The 25,787-nt window shown below is 44.3% G+C and overlaps 1 protein-coding gene across 1 annotated transcript in view; it reads right to left on the bottom strand.

Moving 5' to 3' along the window:
• Window positions 1-25,787, bottom strand: part of PDGFRL (platelet derived growth factor receptor like) — a 154,044-nt gene that overhangs the window by 115,950 nt on the left and 12,307 nt on the right. The window contains exon 2 of the mRNA XM_075610087.1: window positions 3,826-4,123. Coding sequence (XP_075466202.1) covers window positions 3,826-4,123 — 298 coding nt within the window. The remainder of the gene's footprint in view (window positions 1-3,825; window positions 4,124-25,787) is intronic.

The following is a 25,787-nucleotide window of genomic DNA, read 5'->3' as shown; positions in this document are numbered from 1 at the left end:
GCCTGTTGAGGATGGGGGCGGAGCGGCTGTGGAGGCAATCTGAGCTTCCCCAAACCTTCCGGTGCAGGGAGGGGACAGTTGCAGGGTGAAGGGAGCTGCCAAAGCATAGTCGGACAGGGACAGAAAGCGGTAAGGAGGTGTTCAGAGTGCCAGTGGCCTCTGAACTAGGCCAGAGACCTCTCATAGATCCCAGCTAACCCCCAACTCATCTTAGGTTGTGGCTGCTGCAGGGAAGGCCCCCAGATAGGGACGCTTCCCCTTAGCTTACATGTTAGGTTTAATGCACCGGTGACGTGCACATGCCTACGGTCTGGGACCAGACCCGGGCTGTTTTATCAGAGACACTTGAAAAGGGACACACTCCAATGGGAGTTCCCTCAGAGGTGGACCGGACCCCTGAGGAACCGCGCGGTATGGGACACGTTGCGGCCGGTGAAACCTCAGCCAAGGCAGCCTGGTCTTGACGGCACGAGTCTACGTGCACCAACGGCCATACACACAGTGTGGGTAGCACTACTCCACACACTTTTGGGTGGGGACTGTCATTTGTGGCCAGGGACACCAGGGATATTGGTGCCACGTACCCTATGTACTTTGGGGACACTCACCCTGTGTATTGTATTGTGTGTGTTAGACTGTGTGGTACCGGTTGCCGTCCTTCTCTATTCAGTAAACCCAGTTATTATATACTCCCTTGTGTGTGGTTACTACTGCAATTGGTTCCTGAGAGGGGATATCCCGCTATGCTGGGATCCCTCCCAGGTGGAGGCGCTGCACCGAGGTGAAAAAGAGATCACCCCTGGCTCCCAGCGGCGGGGGCTCAGGCCTTCTGTGAGCCACAGGTAATGGCAACACAGGTGGTTCCCTTTAGTTACGGGGAAGACGGGCTACATAGGAAACAAGGTGTATCATGAAACGACCCATGCATCAGGGCAGCAGAAGATCCCGTGGGCCATGCAGTCTGGCTCTCTTATCACACACAGTGAAATCCATCAGAAAATTGATTTTGTGCTCATGCAAAACTATTTAGAGACTTTGCATTTATAACGATTTCCAATGTTAAACTTCCATCTGCCAAACTGTAACAATTTTAGAAGCAGAGAACAAACAGGAGTGAAAGTCAAATTGTTACTTTTTACCCATGTAAAGTAATTTGTAGAGTTTCTCTGTAGTATAACAAGAAGACATCATAACAATGACCACTATTAAATGTGCTGTAAGGAAATCTTCTTTTTGTCAAAGGAATGGGGCTGAACTATTCCTCATCAAGAAACAGTTTGATTGAATATTGTTTAGCTATAGGGAATAATGTGATAAATGAAAACCCACGTCGACTCTTTTCTGTTTTTGACTCTCTACTCAGACCACCCTCGGCTGCCTCCTTTTCTTCCTCCATCTCACCTCAGGACTTTGCTGACTTTTTTAAGGAAAAGGTGGAATCCATACGTCAGAACATCCCATCTGTTGCCTCCTCCCATCCCACAACGCTTCCCAACTCTCCTCCTGCCTTTCTGGACTCTTTTTCTGCTATCTCGGAGGAGGATGTGTCACTGCTGATCTCCTCTTCTCCCTCTACCACCTGCCCTCTTCATCCCATTCCTTCCCATCTCCTAACACCTCTTGCTCCTTCTATAATCCCTATTCTCACACATCTTTAACTCTTCCCTCTACTCGGGTACTTTTCCATCCCCCTTCAAATATGCAACCGTGATACCATTGCTCAAAAACAGCAAGCTTGACCCTACCTGTCCTTCTAACTATCGACCTGTCTCCCTCCTGCCTTTTGCTTCCAAACTCCTTGAACGTCTTGTATTCTCTCGATTGCTACACTTTCTCAACACCTATTCTCTTCTAGACCCTCTACAATCTGGCTTCCGCACGCTCACTCTACTGAAACAGCCCTCACTAAAATAACCGACGACCTCCATGCTGCCAAAGACAGAGGTCATTACACTCTGCTCATATTACTCGACCTCTCTGCAGCATTTGACACCGTGGACCACCCTCTTCTCCTCCACATTCTCCATACTCTTACTATTCAGAAGAAAGCTCTATCCTGGATCTCCTCTTACCTCTCCCATCGTACTTTCAGTGTCTCTTTTGCTAACACCTCCTCCTCTTCTATCGATCTCTCTGTGGGGGTACCCCAGGGCTCTGTCCGGGGACCCCTTCTCTTTTCTCTGTACACACTCTCTCTAGGTGACCTAATCACATCTTTTGGGTTTAAATATCACCTCTATGCTGACGACACACAAATTTACCTTTCAACCCCTGACCTTACACCTGCTATACAGACCAAAGTTTCTGAATGTCTGTCTGGAATATCATCCTGAATGGCCATCCGTCGACTGAAACTTAACATGGCAAAAACAGAGCTCCTTATACTTCCTCCCAAACCTGGCCCTACTACCTCCTTCCACATTACTGTTGGAACTACGATCATTCACCCAGTAGCCCAAGCACGCTGCCTAGGGGTCACACTCGATTCCTCTCTCACATTCTCCTCTCACATTCAAAACGTTTCTAAAACTTTCGCTTTTTCTCTCGCAATATCACAAAAATACGCCCTTTCCTCTGTGACTCGTCTGCTAAAACTCTGACTCAGGCCCTCATTCTCTCCCGTCTCGATTACTGCAACCTCCTGCTGTCCGGCCTCCCTGCCTCTCACCTGTCACCCCTACAATCTATACTAAACGCTGCTGCCAGAATCACTCTACTCTTTCCTAAATCTGTCTCCGCGTCTCACCTCCTGAAATCCCTCTCCTGGCTTCCGATCAAATCCCGCATCTCACACTCAATTCTCCTCCTCACTTTTAAAGCTTTACACTCCTCTGCCCCTCCTTACATCTCAGCCCTAATTTCTCGTTATGCACCATCCCGACTCTTGCGGTCTTCTCAAGGATGTCTTCTTTCTACCCCCTTTTGTATCTAAAGCCCTCTCCCGCCTTAAACCTTTCTCACTGACTGCCCCGCACCTCTGCAATGCCCTTCCCCTCAATACCCGACTATCACCCTCTCTATCCACCTTTAAGACCCACCTTAAGACACACTTGCTTAAAGAAGCATATGAATAGCACTGTGGATAATCCTGGACACATGATACATAAAGCTGCAGACACACTTACTAGAATTCCCTCCTACTGTCTCTATACCTTCTCCTACCTACCAATTAGATTGTAAGCTCCTTGGAGCAGCTCCTCTTCCTTAATGTTACTCTTATGTCTGAAGCACTTATTCCCATGACCTGTTATTTATATTATTTGTTATTTATATGATTACAACATGTATTACTACTGTGAAGCACTATGTATATTTATGGCGCTATATAAATAAAGACATACAATACAATACAAAACCGACTTATTCATATGTGATGTCCTGGAGCCGTTATTCTAAAAAGTGAAAGAGTAGGTTGCACTGGTTGTGATGCAGTTTGAGAACTTTAATGCTATATATGGGAGAATACCCAATTGTCCAAAGCTACAAAGCTATTGAAGATTTTGCAAGACCCTTTCTTAATTAAAGGCTTGCTGCCTGGAAGGAAAGACTAGGGGAAAAGCATTTACTATACAACTTCCTGCAACATTGTTCTCACTTAGACATACAGATGTAGTCGTTCTACTGTTCAATGCAGCCGGGAATAGCTGGAAGAAACTGGCCACACCAACTGTGCAGCTGTGAGGAAGGCAGTGGCTGGCCTCCCATAGTTTAACATGGGTCTGCTGCAACTAACTGCCTGCAGCTGTCACCGTCCCAGGAGCCACAGGAAAGTACTTTCATTCATTAACTATGTATATATATTTCAATTAATTAACATCGCCTTACGTGAGTCTGGTGTCCTTGAATGTGTCAAGATAGGCAGGATAGCTCCATGTGATTTTTTCACCTTTGCACCTCAGTTCCATGCTCTGTCCTGTGGCCATACTCAGCATGGCAGCCGGCTTTTGGAATCGCCCCTTGTCCATTACTTGGGTCATGATGGCTTGCACCTTTGATATTGCTTCTGCTGATTCCTTTTCCTTCAGCTTGGGAATTTTGGGCTTGATTTTTTTGATCGCAGGCTTAATTTTGTTCTCGGCTGGCTCTTTTGGACGTTTTCCCTTGGCAGGATGTTGACCAAGAACTAAAACACACATAACAAAAATAACACAGACACATATAAAACATCAATAGTCAAGTAGACATGTAAACATACAAACAAATATTAAAAGGAAACGCAATTAAGCTATGCTTAAAAAGAGGTAAATATATTAACGCAAATAATGAACTAACAACTAATATACATGCAAATAAATATTTGTTTTATGACATCTGTATAGAGAACAGTTATGTATATACAGAGTTAATTAATACTCATACCTGTATGAAAACACATTTAAGACCCACTGAAATAAATAATAGCCAGACCCATACAAAAACAGGTATCAACAAAAGCATATTTTGTGTTATACTCTGTAATCCATGGGAAAGTAACAAAAAAATAAACAAATAACAACTGAGGTGTGTTTAATAAGAGAAGATAAAAAGCGCATAAAGGGTCCCTGTTGCAATACTGGTGCAGAATATGGCACTACTTTTAACAAAGATAAAATTCAATATAGTCAGGATTGTTATTTTCTTCAATAGATAATCATTATATTGTTTTCTTATATAGCCATGACAATGTACATAGAATCTTGCAGGCACAATAAATCCCTGCCCTGAAGAGCTTACAATATTTTTTCTTGTCCCATGTCACAAAGAGATGGGATTAGATCTGCTTCAAGGGCAGAGTTTATTTCCCCCTAACGTGGCAGCAGAGAAAAACTAGGCGATTCTCCTCCAGACGGCGTTATTACAACACCATTACAAGACCTAGATTCATGTTTTTTTTTGGCCCTTCCATGCCAATTATCTTAACTATGATATCAACAACATTAAAAAAAACAAAAAAAAAACACTAAGAAAAATAACAGGGAGATAAATATATGATGCCTTAAAGGGACTTTAAGTAAAGGTAATATCAAAAGTACATTTCTCTTTTTCTTCTACTCTCCCCCTTGCAACAGTAAAAAGTGAGGATATACAAAAGCTATGTAATATCAGGACAACAGAGGTCCCCACATTCATAGTGTATGGGGTACTTCCACTTGCATAATCCATCTGCCAAAGGTGGTGTGTGTACTGAGAACCCTGTTGCTGCTGTTACTCTAGAGATATGAGCCTTAACATTATGTGGTAGAATCTTGCTGGACACCTTGAATTAGAGGGATTAGAGCATAGAGAATATTCTGATCTGGGTGGAAACTGGTGGCAACTTTGGTTCTGAATGGACACGTAGTTCTTATAATTATTTTATCCTGGTGAAGGCAAAAATTAGGTTTTACACAGGATACGGCTTGGATTTTTTAAGCTTCTCTAGCTGTAGTGATAGCTGTTAACAAAATCGTATAACTTTAGAGATAAATCCTCAAAAGGTTCAAATGCACAGTAGAATGTAGCGGAGACAGGACGTTTGATCTAATATTGGAAAGAACCCTACAGAAACATATCATAATATTATTAATTGATACTGGAACTAGGCTATGTACTTTTACAGTGCTGGTCTAAGACTCTCTGCAGAAACTCTATGATATTTGAAATTTGGTCTTCAAATGGAATATTCTGGACTCAACATAATTTCCAAAATGTTTTCCAAACTCTGCAATAAATGTTAAATGTGACTGATTCTTGGCTTTGGATAACATGTTGATAACATTTTCAGAGATACAATACTAAATGTGACTATTGACTGCTGCTCAACCTCTATGCCCTTAAATGGAATATCCATTGGTTCAGATGAAGAAATTGGGGCTGGATTAACAATTACAGCTGTACTGGTAACTTTCTTGGTGACGTGACATGGCTGCAGGCTTATAACACTTTGGCCAAAGAATTTAACTAAATGACCCTTACTTATGAGAAGACATGCAGATAAGTATTTAACTATATATTTTTTGTCATATTGCATGTAGCATTGGGAATTTTTGTCATTTGTTATATTAATCCTTTTGTGCCATGACCGCGGGTGGCAGTGGCACCAAAGATAGGAAGTCTTGCTACAGCTCTACTAGATCTTTCAAAAACTAGCTTTCCTAGAGACCTGCTCAGCCAGTGTGCTTCTATGCTTAATTTCCCAGAGATGCGATCAGCAGAGATTCCAGTTTCCTCCTGCCCACCTGAAAACCCTTCATTGCCATTAGACTCCATGTTCTCCCTGACCTGTTACTAATGTGAAGCTCTCTGTGTGAACTCTGACATCGGAATGTTTCAGTATTGGAGTAAAGACTAGGAGGCTTTTGTATATTGCTCCTGGTTTGAATATGTTAATTAGGACTGCAATCCCTTTTTACCCTATACCTATACACTTTAAGCAAATCTGCCTTTGCAATATGCAACCCTTGCCAATAAACTGACAGTGGAGTCAGACAGGACAAACATTATGTAAGCATGGCTTTCATAGTGCACGCTGCACACATGTACTGTATAGCTGCTGACCATGTTAATGCCAGCATCTTTAACCCTATTGCGCACGTTTACTATTACACCCTGGTACACATACAGACACACTGATGCAGTTAAACACAGAGCACTTACATTTGTAAACTGTAATCATATGCTTTATTGCTACGCCCATGGTTGGCATCCGTTGTTAACATTTTATAGTTGAGGAGAGCCAATGATTTCCATTTGTAAACAAACTGGTTCTTACCGTCTTGTATGAGTAAATCTGCTGAGCCTTGTTTTGAATTTGTCTGTCCAAAGATCGTGGGAATATTCCTGTAATTCTTGCAGATAACATTTCCCTTAATCTAACACCTATAATGCTGCACACAGGAAGGTGTGTCCTTTGGCAAAGAACTCCAAAACCAAAGGACAAACCTTTTGCTTGAATTTGTTTATTAGGGACACCTTTTTTCACCTTTCTTCTTTGGTAGAACTACGAAGTATTCTTGAGTTTAGAACTCGGCACCTAAGGCCTGGGACATAGTAAATTTAAGCTCGCTGAGGCGGGCTGAGCCACGCTGAGCAGATGCACAAAGCCCCTGCATCTGTCATCAGCGCGGCTATAGTTTCCCTCTCCGCATGCGCGCTGATGCGTGCGGAGGCTCAGAAACTTTGCCGAGACAGGCAGGTTTCAAATTTGCCACTCGGGGAAGTGGAGGAGTGGTCACGTGACTGCTCCCATTCAATGGGAGCGGGGAACTAGGCCCGCCTCCCGCTCCACCTCTGCTTTGCCTCCGCCTCGCCTCTGCCCCGCCCCCAGAGCGCGCTCACTGCCTCGCCTCCAAGGACAGAAAAAAAGCTAAATTTTCAGCAGGCGAGGCAGAGCAGGAGCGCGGCTCAGCGCGGCTCAGCGCGGCTGAACCCTCTATGTCCCAGGCCTAAGAATTTGAGGGTTCTTGCGAGAATCAGCTTGTAATTTATTTTCCAATCCAGTGATTTAAGATGTGAAATGGTTTATTTTACATTAAATACTGTAATTTCTGGTGTAGATGCCTTTATGTATATATTTATTTATATAACACGCGGCGATAAGCCTCTTATCACCACTTATCACCAGGTTTTCAAACTCATGCTATTCTAGTAGCCCAATTAGCTTCACAGCAGTGATACACTTGATATAATACTATAATGCATAAAAGGTATAAACGCTTGAGACATTAAAGTAACATTAGGAAAAAGGAGCCCCTGCCCCAAAGAGCTTACATTCTAAGTGGTACTTAGGAAGAACGTACAGACAGTAGGAGGGTTTTCTGGTAAGTGCGTTGTGATGATGGGGAGGATTTGGCCCGGAATTAAAGGGGTTACACCCCAATTGGCCACCCTCTAACCTCACCAGGGAGACAAGGGGTTAACTGGGCTGAGGCCCAGAAATGTGATTTAACCCTTGTTATAACCTGAAAATGTGTATTCCACTATTCCCCTGTTTTATTGTTATATCAGTGTCTGCATCACACACACACTAGGATTCATCCGGGAGTACAAGGGTTAATAGTTCTTTAGTGATTATAGCCCTTTGTGTAATTTTCCCGCCTTTTCAGGCACCACTTTGCAGGGTCCCATAAGCCGCCATTGGAGCTCCATGTGTTTCAATGGCGAATCTTGCTGTTTGGGTCCTGTTTCCTATGAAGACCAGCAGATGGCGTCCGAGAGGAGGAGCGGCGGTTTCCCATTGTAAGTCAATGGGCCCATTGACTTCAATGGAAATCCCTCGAAGGAGCTTTCCAGGAACGAGTTGGCTGCCGTCCAAACCGCAAAACCGCAAAGCGGATACATTTTCAATAGGAGAGCTTTGATCACTTAACAGTCAAGTTCAACGACAAGTGGCGTGGGAATAAACAGTTCTAGAGCACCTACAAATAAAATTCTTTTTGCCCCTAGTTCCTAGACCTCCCCCTACTCGACCACAACCGGGTCCCCATATCCTGGACCCCCGATAAGGGTCGAACCGAGAAGAGCGGGTCGCACCATAGGTTCCAATGGCGGCGGCAGAAATAGCTCAAGAAAATGGCTACGTGTCAAAAGCTGAAATTTGGGAATCCATAGCTCCGGTTCCGGAGGGTCCAGAGGATCAGGGTTTGGGGTACCTGTAGTCACTGCTCCGGCATCGCTGCAGAACCATCCTTGACCCTCTTGGACCAACCCGACGGAGTATGGACCCCCTTGAAAGTTCGGGACTTTTCCCATAGACTCCAATGGCGGCCAATCTCCATTGACCGGCTATGGCGGAAAACCCCCATTGACTTCAACGGCGGCGTCGCCCCGTTGAAAGTCTAGGGCGGCGGATTCCCATAGCCGCCAACGGCGGAGGTTTGCCATTGAAAGTCTATGGCGGCGGAGCCCGTTGTTTTCAATGGGGATTTAGTGAAAAACCGTGATTTAATTTACAGCGGAGTTTTTTGTATTAAAATAGGAAACGGTTTAAGGTGTATTTGTGTATTTGTGTAACTCCGGTTCCGAAGGTCGTAGCAAGTCGCAAATTGGACCACATGGTGCCAGTTCCGGCATTGAGAACTAGGAAGTTTGGACCTGCTGGACCCAACGGAACCTGGATATTTTAATATGTTTGTATTTTATCTTCATACTGTGTTCCAAGGTATGGATAAAAACCAGAGGAAATTCCCTTGGCCATCAGGTAGCAGATGGTTAGAGAAGCGTCCCAATGTCTAGAAATTAAGTGCTGTTCAAAGGAGTTTATCACCTACACTGTTTACAGGAGGGCGGAGATGACTCAAACCAGAGCAGGCTATAAATGTCCCATTTCACACCTTACAACAAAGGGTTTCCTGCCAGATATTCCGTTTGGTAGACTGGCTGGCATTCCTGATGCAAATGTGGGATTACAGAAATGAGACCCCAGAGTGCTACTGCGCATGTGCCAACTAGCAGGGGGGCATGGATCAAATTGTGTTCCCATGTTAGTGAGTGGCTAGAGGTAATTGAAAACCAATCACCTGTACTTAATGTAAGGATAGGGTTACAAAAGGTATATAATCTGTGGTCAACCCTTTATCCTGTGTCTTTTTTATACCATCTTGATTGCTGAGAGAAACGCTATGCAATGTCTTCATGCCAGAGGTCTTTCATGTCTTTGGTGTCTTGATGACTATGAAGATTGCTGTATGAACTGCCAGTACAGATATGACTGTTTCATCATTTCCATTTTAAGTAAGTGTCCATATTTTGCCTGTTATTTCTATATCTGTTGTATTCACCTTTATCAAGGAATAAATTATATTTTATCATATCTAAGTCTCATCCCAGTTCAAACCCAGTTATATATATATATATATATATATAGTGTAAATTACAGCCTGCAATAAAGTCACCGTGACAGGCTTGTAAATAACTGGTGGCAGCGGTGGGATTGAACTGGACCTATATTACTAGTGTTCTGCGGGATATAGTGGGAACTTGATGGTAATTGCAAGTTCCTGGGACTAAAGAAATTGAACACACAGTGTACAACATATAACACAAGATATGGCACCTCCTCACTGTTCCCCTACTTGTGAGAAGCATTACCTCCAGAACCAAAGTGCCGGCCATCCGTCTGACTGGAGCTGGGCACCGAGACCGGAGGAGTGCATCAAGTCAGCGCGGGGACCAGCAGCCAGCAAGGCTGAGAGAGAGACAGCGATCGGTGAGCATGAAACCCGGCAGGCTGAGCAAAGATCCACAGCTGCAGCTGCTGTAACCATCAAACCGCCCGGAGAGCAGGGAATGGACCCAGCTCCCGGACGGCAGAGACTTGTGGAGGGAGCGGGTGGTCTCGGAGACCACGGAAGTCTTTCACCAGGAGAGGTAACGGCCGTTGCGGTGGCGCGTCCATTTTCCCTGAAAGAGCTAGCACTGGTGTGTGCGTTGGGCAAGACGTGGTTCCCGGCGAAGTGGACCCAGTTCCTGGCGTCGGTACCACACCGACCCACTTATCCCCTCCCAGAGCCCGGCGCTCAAGCAACTCCGCTCTGGACTCCGTTGCCCCTTGCTGGGGTTAGTCCACCGGCGGTAGAGAAGCTCTGGAATGAGCAGGGCGCTCCAGCAACTCCGCTCTGGACTCTGTTGCCCCTTGCTGAGGTTAGTCCACCGGTGGCGGAGAAGCACCGGCAGCCGCTGCAGCACTGCCAACAAATGGGCCACAATAATGCCCAGTGCCTGGACTGTGCGCGGTTGGGCGAAGAAGCCCCTCAGGGCCAGCGCTCACGAGCTGCGGAAAAGATGACCTGGTTAGCGGCATCCTCTGATGGCTCCCGCCCAGCCAAGGCGACAACCCTCCTCGGGTCGTCTCCTGGAGAACCTGGACGGGCTGCATCAGCAACAGCGGTGGAGAGCAGCGACCATCCACCTGATCCCGGCAGAGAACCGGCGGCGGTGGCGGCAGAAAGTAGCCGCCACTCCGGCATCCTGCCGGCGGCAATTTTATTTGGGGGGAGGGTTGGGGTGTGCGGGAGGTGGGTGTTTCACATGGTCTGGCGGAGTCGGCAATTCCCAGCGACAACCAGAGCCCCACAATCCACGCCGGCGACCCTGCATCAAAGCCGGGTACTGCGGCGGCAGCTACCCGGGGCTCGCCCATGGCAGCGGCGGCGGCAGAAGTGCCGCGATTCCGGCAAAGTGCCAGAGCCCTTTCTGAGTGGGGGGAAGGACAGGGATTGCGGGAGGGTGTTATGTTACCTGGTTTGCATGGAGCTGTGTTTCTCCACAAAGACCTGGGACCCCGGTCCTGCATCGTTTCCCCTGTACCAACCCCGGGCGCTGCTGCGGCGGCGACCCATTGCTTCCCGGCCCAGATGATGCCGGCGGCGGCCACTCCAGTCCCCCTGCAATTGGGACCAATGAAGGCGGCGGTCTCTGCGGGGACCAGCGAGGTAAGCCAGACCAAGTCGCAGACTGACCCTGACATATTTGGTCCTATGACTACCCTGTAGTTTCACTCTAGGGGTGACTGGGGGGTGGCAGGAGATAGGGGTACCAGGGGAGGGGAAGGAAGGGCAGCTTGTAGGGCAGCTAGACTTCCCCATTACCCTGGCGGAGCAGCAAGGGGACTCTCAGTTAAGAGCCCCACTATTGCAGCCTTGATACGGGCTGGAGGTATCAGGGGTTGTGGCTAAGTTAGACCACCCCCAGACTACCTGCCAACCAGGAGCTAAGGTGGGTGCATCTGCACCAGCAACCCTGAGCTCATCCCCGGTAATATGGAGATAGTGTCAGGGAGGTGGCCTCACTCAAGTAGCCCTAGGATCCAGGTTAGGATTAGCTAGGGAGAAGCGGAGTGAGGGGAGGCTGCAGGTAGGTAGCCAGCATCAGTTCTCAGTGGGAGAAGAAGGGCTAGTGGTAGCCGGGGAGGGAAAGCAGCAGGTATGGCAGCTAGTGTTCCCCATTACCCTGGCAGAGCCTCCGGGGGTGTCTCAGATCAGCAACCCCCTGTTGCAGCCTAGCTATGGGCTGGGGGTATCCTGGGCAGTGGCAGGCTTGTGCCACCCCAGGGATGCCTGCCAGCCAAGAGCTAAGGCGGTTGCATCTGGAGAGATGCCCCTGAGATCATCCCTGGTAAGGGGGAGACAAGGTCAGGGAGGTAGATGCACTCAGGTAGTTCCAGTGTCTGGGTTAGGATTGCCCAGGGGAGAGAGGAGTGCAGGTGGGCTGCAGGGAGGTAAGCAGCAAGCTGAGGTGCTGGGCCTAGGGGAGGCTAGGCAAGGAGACACCGTGGAGCAGGGGGAGATAGGAGGTCAGTGGGGTGTTAGGCAGCTAGCAGAAGCTAGGGATAGGCTAGGTAGGCAGAAGGTCCCTTGTTCTGAGTGGCCAGGAGTGACCCCTCTGACAGGTTCCCCTGGGTTCCCAAGGAGGGGCTGTGGGTAGATAGACAGCCAGGGAGGAGAGTCAGGAGTATAGCAGAGCAGCTACAGGTGGGCAAAGGGCCAGAGCAGGTACGGTCCCTACAGGATAGTGACATAGCTCTTTCCCAGACTTGGTTGACAGGAAAGCGACGGTCTGTGCTGGATAGTTGGTCTCCTGCAGGTGCAGAAACATGCCAGTCTCTGGGCAGTGTGCAGCCTGGTCTGCAACGGGGCCCCTTCACCATGGACTTGGTTCACCAGGCACTGGGTGGGGGGCAGAGGGAGGCAAAGGAGAATGCCCGGCGGCCACGGTGGAGCCCTGCTCCACAGGATCTGGACTTTACAATCCACTGTGGCCAGGACAATGTACTGGACAATGCCAGAGGACAATTTTGCCAGGCCAACCCCTCAGGACTTATTGAGTGCTTCAAGGGTGCCAGTGGTACCCCAGTGCCCGGGGGAGGCAACTGGGGCACCAAGCACCCATTGAGCATGGGAGGTGTGACGATGGGGAGGATTTGGCCCGGGATTAAAGGGGTTACACCCCAATTGGCCACCCTCTAACCTCACCAGGGAGACAAGGGGTTAACTGGGCTGAGGCCCAGAAATGTGATTTAACCCTTGTTATAACCTGAAAATGTGTATTCCACTATTCCCCTGTTTTATTATTATATCAGTGTCTGCATCACACACACACTAGGATTCATCCGGGAGTACAAGGGTTAATAGTTCTTTAGTGATTATAGCCCTTTGTGTAATTTTCCCGCCTTTTCAGGCACCACTTTGCAGGGTCCCATAAGCCGCCACTGGAGCTCCATGTGTTTCAATGGCGAATCTTGCTGTTTGGGTCCTGTTTCTTTGAAGACCAGCAGATGGCGTCCAAGAGGATGAGCGGCGGTTTCCCATTGTAAGTCAATGGGCCCATTGACTTCAATGGAAATCCCTCGAAGGAGCTTTCTAGGAACGAGTTGGCTGCCGTCCAAACCGCAAAACCGCAAAGCGGATACTTTTCAATAGGAGAGCTTTGATCACTTAACAGTCAAGTTCAACGACAAGTGGCGTGGGAATAAACAGTTCTAGAGCACCTACAAATAAAATTCTTTTTGCCCCTAGTTCCTAGACCTCCCCCCACTCGACCACAACCGGGTCCCCGTATCCTGACCCCCGATAAGGGTTGAACCGAGAAGAGCGGGTCGCGCCATAGGTTCCAATGGCGGCGGCAGAAACAGCTCAAGAAAACGGCTAAGTGTCAAAAGCTGAAATTTGGGAATCCATAGCTCCGGTTCCGGAGGGTCCAGAGGATCAGGGTTTGGGGTACCTGTAATCACTGCTCCGGCATCGCTGCAGAACCATCCTTGACCTTCTTGGACCAACCCGACGGAGTATGGACCCCCTTGAAAGTTCGGGACTTTTCCCATAGACTCCAATGGCGGCCAATCTCCATTGACCGGCTATGGCGGAAAACCCCCATTGACTTCAACGGCGGCATCGCCCCGTTGAAAGTCTAGGGCGGCGGATTCCCATAGCCACCAATGGCGGCGGTTTGCCATTGAAAGTCTATGGCGACGGAGCCCATTGTTTTCAATGGGGATTTAGTGAAAAACCGTGATTTAATTTACAGCTGAGTTTTTTGTATTAAAATAGGAAACGGTTTAAGGTGTATTTGTGTAATTCCGGTTCCGAAGGTTGTAGCAAGTCTCAAATTGGACCACATGGTGTCCCAGTTACGGCATTGAGAACTAAGAAGTTTGGACCTGCTGGACCCAACGGAACCGGATATTTTAATATGTTTGTATTTTATCTTCATACTGTGTCCCAAGGTATGGATAAAAAGCAGAGGAAATTCCCTTGGCCATCAGGTAGCAGATAGTCAGAGAAGCGTCCCAATGTCTAGAAATTAAGTGCTGTTTAAAGGAGTTTATCACCTACACTGTTTACAGGAGGACGGAGATGACTCAAACCAGAGCAGGCTATAAGTGTCCCATTTCACACCTTACAACAAAGGGTTTCCTGCCAGATATTCCGTTTGGTAGACTGGCTGGCATTCCTGATGCAAATGTGGGATTACAGAAATGAGACCCCAGAGTGCTACTAGCAGGGGGGCATGGATCAAATTGTGTTCCCATGTTAGTGAGTGGCTAGAGGTAATTGAGAACCAATCATCTGTACTTAATGTTAAGGATTGGGTTACAAAAGGTATATAATCTGTGGTCAACCCTTTATCCTGTGTTTTTTTTATACCATCTTGATTGCTGAGAGAAACGCTATGCAATGTCTTCATGCCAGAGGTCTTTCATGTCTTTGGTGTCTTGATGTTTATGAAGATTGCTGTATGAACTGCCAGTCCAGATATGACTGTTTCATCATTTCCATTTTAAGTAAGTGTCCATATTTTGCCTGTTATTTGTATATCTGTTGTGTTCACCTTTATCAAGGAATAAATTATATTTTATCATATCTAAGTCTCGTCCCAGTTCAAACCCATATATATATATATATATATATATATATATATATATATATATATATATATATATATTTGGTGTAAATTACAGCCTGCCATAAAGTCACCATGACATGCGTCTTCAAGGGGCCAAGGTCAATGTACTGTATGAGGCATATAGTATCAGCCACGAAGCTACTCATATGCTTTGTTAAAGAGGTCTGTTTTAAGATGGGCATTAGAGGTGGATAGAGAGGGTGCTAGTAAGATATCAAGGGGAAGGGCATTCCAGAGGTGTGAGTAAGGTTTCAGGCGGGAGAGGGCTTTAGATACAAAAGGGGTAGACTGAAGACATCTTTGAGCAGGATGCAAGACTAGGGTTGAGATGTAAGGAGGGGCAGAAGAGTGTATAGCCTTAAATGTGAGTAGGATAATTTTGAATCTAATATGGGATTTGATAGGAAGCCAGGAGAGGAATTTCAGCAGGAGAGACACTGAGACAGATTTAGGAGAGAGTAAAGTGATTCTAGCAGCATCATTAAGGATATATTGAAGGGGAGAAAGGTGACAGGCAGGAAGGCCAGACAGTAGAAGATTACAATAGTCAAACGGGAGAGGATGAGGACCTGCGTTAGAGTTTTGGCGACAGAAGAAAGGGCAAATCTTTGCAATTTATGGAGGAAAAATTACAGGTTTTACTGTAGTTACATTGTGAACGTGAGAGGAAAATGTGAGGGAAAAGTCAAATGTCACACCTAGGCACTGTGCTTGGCATGCTGAGTGTATGATAGAGCTGCCAACAGTAATGTAGAAGTGGGCAGTATGGCCAGGTTTGGGAGGAAGTATGAGGAGCTATGTCTTTGACATGTTAAGTTCGAGTTGGCGGAGGGCCATTTAGGAAGATATAGTGGAGAGAACCCTGATACTCATTAGACAGCACAATCAGAACCTCAGCCCAGATAGAAATTACTTTATCAGAGAAGAGGAGAGCAGAATCATCACAACAGAACTGTGAAAAGGCTTCACCAGACTGCCAACATGCTGGTTTGCAGAGCTTCTCCACAGTGCGTGCGGAGATATTTTATTGTTCGCTGTCGCGAACACACGTGACAGGAACTGACTTCTTACGGACTGGTATTTCGTGATGTGGCCAATCAGTTTCAGCCTGTCCTCAACCATGCAAGACTTCCACCAGTACCATCCAAGCCTGTGACCCTTATTCAATTCTCTAATAGAACTGTCAAACCAAGGGGTGTGGTAGTTTGAGGTGAGGGGTCATATACGAAGAGGAGCGATAGTTTCCATTGTGGCTCCCAAATCTGTATTGTAGTCATGGATAAAGCACTGGGATCCAGGCAGGCACGCACTACGTCAGAGAAATCAAGGTTTGCCACCAGACCCCGGGGAGTCAGGTCCTGGGGTGTCAGGACCCCAATAGTCGATACCTGATCACCTCCATAGGTAAGGGTCTATCTGGGGGAGGGGTGGGAGTGGGGTGGCTGGGATTGAGACCCAAATGCAGAGATTTCTAAACAGGTCTGGAAAATGATTTCAAGTGTATCCGCTTTTATGATAGCAGAGCGAACATGTTGCATGAAGCCTCGTATTGTGTGAAGTATGGGTAATTTAGTTCAATCCCTTGGCCAAAACATGTCAAGCCTGCACTCACATGAAGGTAGATCCTATCAACAGGTCCTGCAATTTTCAATGCTTATTGCTGGAGCAAAGGTCATAACCACCTTTCTCCTGGTGGAAGAAATATCTCAATAGAGTACTACATTCACAGGTCTGTACTGTACTTGGGCTTGTTGGTTAAATAAGTGAGATGGGTGAGCTTAAACTAAGGAGGAGGGGCCACAGACCTCCCAAACTATTTGCAATTAAACATACACAATCTTAGCCAGATCAAAACCCAGGCCAAAAATATTATACACCGTATGTGTATATTTCTATCAATTGGAGTGCTGCTGGAAAGTATTCAGCAGTAAACAAAGACACCACAAGACACATCCAATATGACAAATTATTTCATTCGTTTCTATGTTATGTATGTGTTTTTTTTCTCATAAGTATGAGTAATTGAGTTCAATCCTTTGGATAAAACATTTCAAGCCTGCGACCACATTACGGTAAACCCTATCAGCAGGTCCTACACTATCAGTTTGATACTGTGGGGCCTATGCACTAAGCTCTGATAAGTCACTTATCGCTGCCTTATCACCAAAAAAGCCTACTGCTATTCAGTAAGCTCTGATAAATCGGCGATAAGAGACCTTTTCGGCAATTTTTTTTGGACAGAAAAAAAATCTCCTAACGCGTGGCGATAAGACACATATCGCCAGGTTTTCAGACTCATGCTATTATAGAAGCCCAGAAAAAGGGGGGAGGGGAACAGAAAATGGATGTGCCCCCTAAAAGAATTCACTAAACTGCACTCCTATAGTATAAAATTTAACTTTTAATAAATTTACTTAAAACATATATTACCAAAACGTTGTGTACTGTGAATTAAAAATAAATTAAATTGACAATACCAAGCATCCCTGTCGTTGAATGTGTGATTATACAATCCCAATTTAGCGAGTCAATATTATTGGGATTAGGAGGACAGAGGATGCTGTAAGTCGGGGTGTTAACCCCTCTGGAGCGACTATGAGACCAGAAGGTAAGTATATGAAAATATATCCTACTCAGTGAGCAATTAGATAGTTGGAAATCCAGCAGTCCTGCTCAAGTATATACCAACAAGCACTTAAAGTGATAATAAATGATATATAACCATACATATGCTTAGGTGGTAACACTGACACATGCTCTATTAGTAGAAAGTAGTTCACAGCATAGTGGAGCTGGAACTCGCAGTATTATTAACAGTGAGTTAACCAGCAAGAGACTCTAAGTGAGCATATGTCATATGAAACAGGAAGGCAAACTCACTGACTGTTGGTAAAAATACCCAGCTAGTAGGGTCTACATAGATAGAACCAGGAGACTTAAGAGCACTACATTAAAACAGCTCCAAGTAGGAGACTGACACAACTATTATAGAAGCCCGTTTAGCTTTTCAAGGCTAATCGTGCCTCTAGTATTGAGATTTCCTCTCAAAATCGTCTCGCCAGGAAAAGTTGGCAAGAGGGTGGTGAAAAGCTGCCGATAAGCGGCGAGGCGGAACTTAGAAAATAAAATGCATTTTCCCTGCATCGGATTGATGCTGGGAGTATCCGGAGCTGATCTCCATTAATATCACCACCGGAGACCCCCGGCATGAATCCCATGCAATAAAAATGCATTTACAGGCCACTTCGTTAACTTAGCGACAAACTGCTAAGGCATTAAAGGGGTTAAGAAACAACAGCAGCTTTATTGGGGGCAGAGGGAGTGAGTGAAGGGCCAAGTACCGCTTCACTCACCCCTTCTGGCCTCAATAAAGCTGCTGTTGTGCGTTAACCCCTTCATTGTCTTAGCGGCTATCCGCTAAGGTAATGAAGCTGCTTTAATATAGTTTTTATTAATAGTTTGCGGGAGCAGGGGATCTCCTGAGATGAGCTGCATTCATCTCAGCCTCGGGGACTCCCTGCTTCCCGAGTTACAGGTCCATATATGGGGTGCCATTATCTCCTTCATTCTTTAAATCCCCCGTGTCACATGACGCGGATGATTTAAAAATGGTGGCGATACTGGCCCGCGTTGCCCCATACCAGGTCCTGTAACTCGAGAATCAGGGGGTCGCTGAGGCTGAAATCAAAGCGCTTCGGCTCAGGAGACCCCCTGCTCATCTACACTAGTAATAAAATTTAAATGAAAAAATCATACATTTCGGGCGAGATTTGCACAGGGATAGGCGACTCTCTCTGAGCAGCTCTCTCCCTGCAGCAGACAGAACTTGCCGGGTGAGCCCTTTTCAGGGAGATGATCATCACGCCGCTGTCTACTCGCCATTTTTGCAAATGTTGCTATCACAGTTATTCAGGGATTTCTGCACATACTGTCATAACAACGCTTTAAAAAAATGGAGATTTAAAACCCTGGCGATTTTTTTTTAATCAGTTCTTAGTGCATAGGCCCCTGTGTCTTGGTGAATATTGGTACTGTAGGACCTGGTGATAGGGTTTAACGTGGTCGCCGGCTTGAAATGTTTTGTCCAGAGGATTGAACTAAATTACTCATACTTATGAGAAGGAAAACACAGAAAAACATACAGAAATTAGTCAATGTGTCATACTGGATGTGCATTGGGGCTTCTTTGTTTACGGCTGTGTATTCAAGGTCACTATCGCAGTAGCACTCCATTTGCCACAAATACAGTACAAATACAGTACATACGTATGGAATACTGTGGGTCTGGGTTTGGAGCTTGCTAAGATTGTGTATGTCTAATTGGCCTTCTTATTATAAATGACTGAGTTGATGACCTTGCAATAAGCTTGATTGTATCCAGTGACACATCACATAAGAACTGTACAACTTTGTGAAATCCTTGAGTTATTTCTGATGCAAGTTTCCTACTGTAATGTCATTGATTTAAATCTGTTACCACTAGTTGCATATTGTTCTCTTAGGATTCTTTGCATGCGTCACTAAATAAACTAGGGAATAGGTAGAGAGAGAGAGAGAGCAGGAATCCTTTTTGTTGGTGCACACTCTAAAAAGTAAGGAAGGTGGCCATATAGGCCAACAGCATCAAATGAGAAAGAAACCCATATTGGTGGTCTATAGAGGTAGATAATGTCTAGAGATAAAGCCTAGGCTAATAAAGGCTACTACCAAATAGTGAGACCTGATAATGAAGAAATGGTTGCAGGCACTTGGAATTATAAGTGCTGCTAATAACTAGCTATAAAAACAATTGTAACGACCCATTGGGTAAAACTATTAACATGAACTATAGAATAAAAAAAATCTGCAGTGAGCAGACATGGTTAAAACAATGTGAGGGCACATGAGTGTATAAACCTCCAATAGTATACAGTTAGGCAATCTGACTTAATTTCTTGTAACAACCTAGTAGGTGTAATTGGAAATTATTGCTAATATTAACCATTAGGATGTAAATGAGGGCTCAACTGCAAAAAAAAAGCCTACAGTATATTCAGCCCACACTGCCAATATACTTGATCCCAGCAGTGTCTGATTGTCAGTGGCTTAATAGGAGGCAGAGTCTGCCCATTGTCATAAATGGCAATAGAGTCTTTCTTAGTTAACACTCAACTTTAAGATACTTGTGTCATTGTGAAAGTGGTATTGTCAATCAGCAAAGTCCTGTTTTCAACTATCAGAGAGTGTAATATCCTATGCAAAAGTATCCACTGATATCAGTGGTGAGATGGTTAAGCAAAAATTGCCCAGGAGCTAATAGGCAAAAAAAAAAAAAAAAACTAGGTCAGAACCCGTTCAAATCATAATATTGGAATAGGCAAAACCACATCAATAGTGTTGTTACAGTTTGGTTAGTTACCCTGTAAAATATGCCACTCAACCAATGCAGAAATAAATACACCCTGAGTGAAGTACAGGGAGCCTGATAACATTTGATTTGTTCCTAGAACAAGATCGCTACATCAGGTGTTTCGCAAGGAGTTCTGGGAGAGAATGCTACCTGAGATCTCCTGCACTCAGACCTCTCACAAATGCAACCATCAGTCATAGTGAAGTCTGACCAGGGCCCTCTTAACAGCATTATAGGCCCCCGGGCAAAGCAGTGCACTGGGCCCTGCCAACTCTCCGCTACAAGTCGTAATTTTTCTCCTTCTACCGAGTTAGCGGGAGATTTGAATGTTGAGGTGGGTGGTCGGAAAATTAGTGTTAAATTCTGGTCTGTGCATAGATTAGCATGGGGCCCCAAGGCTCGTGGGGCCCCCGGGCAACTGCCCAGCGTGCCCATGTGTTAAGACGGCACTGGGTCTGACTACTGAATAACCCTATAATTCCAAATGCTTGCTACCATTTCATTATCAGGTCTCACTATTTGGTAGAAGCCCTTATCAGCCCAGGCTTTAACTCTAGACATTATCTGCCTCTATAGACCATAAATATGTTTTTTTTTTTCTAATTTGATGCTGTTTACTTCTTTACTTTTTAGAGTGTGCTCCAACAAAAAGGATTCCCGTTCTCTCTCTACCTATTCCCTAGCTAATTGCATTTTGATCCTTAGGTAGCACCTCTATTCAATTCCAGAAGTTTATACCACATTCATATTTAGAGTGAAGCATCCCTCCTCACCCTTCCCTGTCAGCTACCAGTCACTACATAAAGTAAAGGAGATGGGCACTTTGGATTTTCAGCAAAGTATTCTTTTTGTTGTGCCATAACCAACACTGCTCACAGACAGCCTTTCTCAAGGCAGTAGTTATATAAAAAAGGGATTAAGAGGCATCTTTTATGCCCCTCGTTATCTCCCTCCCCCTTAGGGGCATGGCTTTCATGGTGCATGCAGGAAATAAAGTCCTGGAGGTATATGCATATGCCGTGATGTCATCACATCCAGGTCTAACTAATGCGAGTATTCATGGGGATGTGGCCTAATGACTTTAGCGGTGTCCTTAGCTCGTGAAGTCATCAGGGAGCATTTCCAGCATGTGTTGCTACAGTATCGTTAGTGTCTTGATAGTGAAGGAAAAGTCCAAATAGTGCACCACAAACTCAGATACTAAATTAGTGTTGTACCCTCTAATTATGTGTATCTAGTAAGAATTGCTATAAATCAACAGAAACCATTTTAAATGTGCATTTAAAACATCAATGTACAAATATATATTACATCAAATTAAAGATAATCTATTGAATTGTTTAACTATTGTAAAACCTTGTATAGTTCACATATATAGAAGTATGATTTGCAAGGGGTATGAGTTGAAAGTATCTTCATATACAATATTACTCAATAAAGATTTGATTACCAATTAAGCCAGATATGTTTCCCCCCTGATGAAGTCGCATTCATACAGCGACAAAACGCATAGGGTTATGTTCTAGCACTCAAGGATTTTGGTACCACCCGTTGGGCACTATCTTTATTATTATTATTTCACTATACGCCGGATTTCTTACAGCAGCAGGACTTTCATTGGTATCAGTAGCGGTATCGCGAGAGTTGTCCCTGCAGAGAGACTTCAGTGTGGACACGCACTTTTGACGCAGGTCCAGCATCACACATGGACGCAAACCTGCACTTCTCCATGCTGCTTTGGCGTTTGTTTCCGACGGAGCTACTGTACGGTGATATCTTGCGAGCGGTTACCATACCCTTCATGCCTATTTTTATCTTGATTCTTGTGAGTGGCCGTAATCTACGTGTCATCCGATATTGTTATTAAATTACCTTTACATATTACGCTATGGGAGCCGCGCTGTCTTCTTTTGTTTTATAGTAGCGAGGAAGAGGGTTGTTCCTGAAGACTGGCTGACGGCAACTACCTGTAGCTGTTCACTAATCTTGGCATTTTCTACCTTTGGAACTATCCTTGTGTGTCTGTTTGTTTTTTCCCCTTCTCCTTTTTCCTTTCTTGTCTTTGTCTGATTTGTGGGTTTGTTATTGTCGTCCGTCACCACTTTAGTATTCTTTATTATTTTACATACATTTCATATTTCATATTTCTTTTTTTATTCGTTTTAGGTTTCTCTTTATATATCATTTGTACCACTTGAGTAATATATACCGGCGCAGCAGTTTCTTCTTTTTTATATATGTTTTCTATGGTAATAATTGTAAATACAAATATTATCTCTACAAAAGACTGGATATACAAATGAATATGTTAGTTTAAAATGTTACTAACAATATGGTCAGTAACATACTTACACAATGAGGTGGTATTTTAAGGGTACAGCATAGAAGGCCCATGAACTACAGGGCAGCATCAAGCGATCATAATTAGAGGTATAAAAAGATTTGACAGATTATGCGGTATTGAAAAAAGGAATTTGCCGATTATCTAGTATTTTAAAAAAAAGCTCAAATTTAAATGTTCATTAAGGACTTGAGGGTGTAGAAAGTTGAGAGGGAAAGTCCAAAAAGCTTCTCGCCTCAATAATTCTGTATCTCTATCTATACCCCCTGGTGAGCGATAGATCTTCTCAATAACCATTATTTTCACAGAGGAGGCAAAATGCTGGTGTTGCATGCAGTGTTTTATCACTATTGTTTCTCCTCTTCCTTTCCCAATGACGTTCTTGTGCTCTATAAATCGCTGTTTAAACATTCTTGTGGTTTTCCCCACATAAAGTAGACCACATGGGCATGTTATGATATAAACCACATTTGTGGATATGAATGTAATGCGTGACCTGATCTTAAATGTTTTGCCACTGTGTGGGCATGACAAAAATTCTCTTTTAACCAGTCTATTACAAACAGACCATCCACAAGATCTGAAACATCCATTTCTACCTCTACACACAAAAGGTTTGTTCTCATAATACTTTAATCATCATTATTGATCAAGTAATAAGCAATATTTCTACCTCTTTTAAAAACCATGACTAGAGGCACTAATCACCATTTTCAGAAAATCTGGTCATTTTTTAATAAATGCCAGTGTTTGCGTATAGAGGCTGTAAGGAATCGGCTGCAAATACCAATCTTTAATTGTCTCTCTTTGTTGTACTGTAGTTGTTTTTTTCCTTCTGAATGCCTCATTAAGAACATCCTTGTCATAACCAACCCCTTGCCTCAAATCATTCCCGAGTGTACTAAGGGTATTTTTTAATTCATATATACTATTTGTTCTACCTGTCATTTTTGTGAAAAAGGTAGGGCCTGTTTGAGTGAATCTAGGTGATAGCGTCTGGCAGGTAGGGTTGAGTTCCTATGAGTAAATTTGCAATTTAAATCTGTACTATGTAGACAGTTACAGTAATACTTACTAGAACATCTAGTAATTGCATAATCTAGCCAAAAATAAGGATATTATAGTTAAGAGAGCAGACAAGGGGGGGGGGGGGGGGGGTGCCACAGTAGTTATGAACTACAAGGACTATAGTGAGGAAGTGATGACACAACTCCAACTTTTATATACAAAAAAGTATTGGAAACCATGATATACTTGGTTAAATAATAGTTGACTAAATGAAAATGGCAGCTTTTCTCAAGGTAGATAATCCACGCAGACCAATATTCTATATTTTACCTAAAATATATAAACAACTACATAAACCACTGCATAGACCAATAATATCAACTATAAACTCTTTGCACAAACCGCTTATAATCTTTATAGATCAGTTTTTTACAACCCTTAGCTGCGTTGTCAAAATCTTATATTAAAGATACTTTTCATTTTCTGGAAGAATTAAGATGTATTTCGGAACCTCTAGATAATGTGATTCTGGTTAGTATGGATGTCTCTAGCCTGTATACGGTAAAACCACCAATGAAGGATAAGCGGTAATTACAAGGATACTTACCAACTCACATATGGGTAATCCTCCAGTTGACAACATTCTGGTATTGTTCATTTTTTCTTTACAAGAATTATTTTACATTTGACAAAAAAATTCTACAAATTACCAGAATAGCCATGGGAAGGAATGCAGCTACACCATAGGCAAATCTATATATGACTGACTTTGAATATAAATATATATATATATATATATATATATATATATATATATATATATATATATATATTAACTTTGCTTATTATAGTAGGCATTATTTCACTCTGTTTACTAGGTTTTTCACCAACAGGGCGCCTATTCTGCCCATAGGGATTTTTCTTGGGAAAACCACCAGGACATACCCGTTTCGGATAACGATTGGACTACGGACTGTACACTAAGGCTCTTGGACATTGAGCAGGTTTTGCATTAACGATTATCATGTTTTGCCTTTTAGGTGGTCAATGCCCCATTTATCAGTAATGTCATTAGATGCCATACCCAGGCTACATATTATGTATCCAGTGCAATGGTCTTGTGATGCTTCTGCCACTGATTTATGCCAGGGCAGTTTATATTGGCCACGTGCTGGGTCCACGGAAACAGCCATGGATTTGATACTAGGTCCACGAGTGACCAATAGCCTTCCACATCGTCATTTTAACATTTATATTTTTGCACTTAGCACGTTGGAATATTGATTTTTGAATGACAGTGCATGTCTGACCTTGGCCTCATATGCGATTTGTGGTTGGGGCTATTTTTCTGTTTGCCACATAAGTGACACTGTAGCAATGTGAATAGGGACCATAGTTCAGATCTATGGCTTCTGCCACACACATACATTTGGAGCATACACACACCACTTCTGGCTTGGGAGCCACTGGGTGAACTTTAAATCCCCCTGCAGTGGCTTCCACTATATTTCCTATTGATCTACTAAGTACACCTTGTACTGAGTGCTCACATTGAGGTCACCCCAGGTCAGCACTGCATCTGACATCACGCTGTGCAATCAACTTGATTTGCAGCACCTGTTATTTGTGAGTATTATAGGGGTATATATATGTGTTCACTTCTGTACTGTAATTGCATTACCTTGACAAAGGTCCCATTCGTGGACTGAAACGTTGGTTTTGTGTTTATTTTTTCAATACACTTGTTTGTTAAATTCTGGAGCGCTGCCTGCTGATTTCGTTTCCAAATGGTATCGTATTGCTTACTACTATAATCCCTACACTCACACAAATTTTCAACTCCTCCCTCTACTCTGGTACTTTTCCCTCCTCCTTCAAACATGCAACAGTAATACCATTACTCAAAAACAGCAGGCTTGAACCTACCTGTCTTTATAACTATCGTCCTGTCTCCCTCCTGCCTTCTGCCTCTAAACTCCTTGAAAGTCTTGTATTCTCTCATTTGCTCGATTTATCTACCACCCATTCTCTCCCAAAACCTCTACAATCAGGCTTCCGCACTGCTCACTCCACTGGAACAGCCCTCACTAAAATAACTAATGACCTCCATGCTGCCAAAGACAGAGGTAATTACACTCTGCTCATATTACTCAACCTACCTGCAGCATTTGATGCTGTGGACCACCCTCT

This window comes from Ascaphus truei, chromosome 1 (genome assembly GCF_040206685.1).
Source record: "Ascaphus truei isolate aAscTru1 chromosome 1, aAscTru1.hap1, whole genome shotgun sequence".
Lineage (NCBI taxonomy): Eukaryota > Metazoa > Chordata > Amphibia > Anura > Ascaphidae > Ascaphus > Ascaphus truei.
This window is presented reverse-complemented; position numbering and strand designations above follow the sequence as displayed.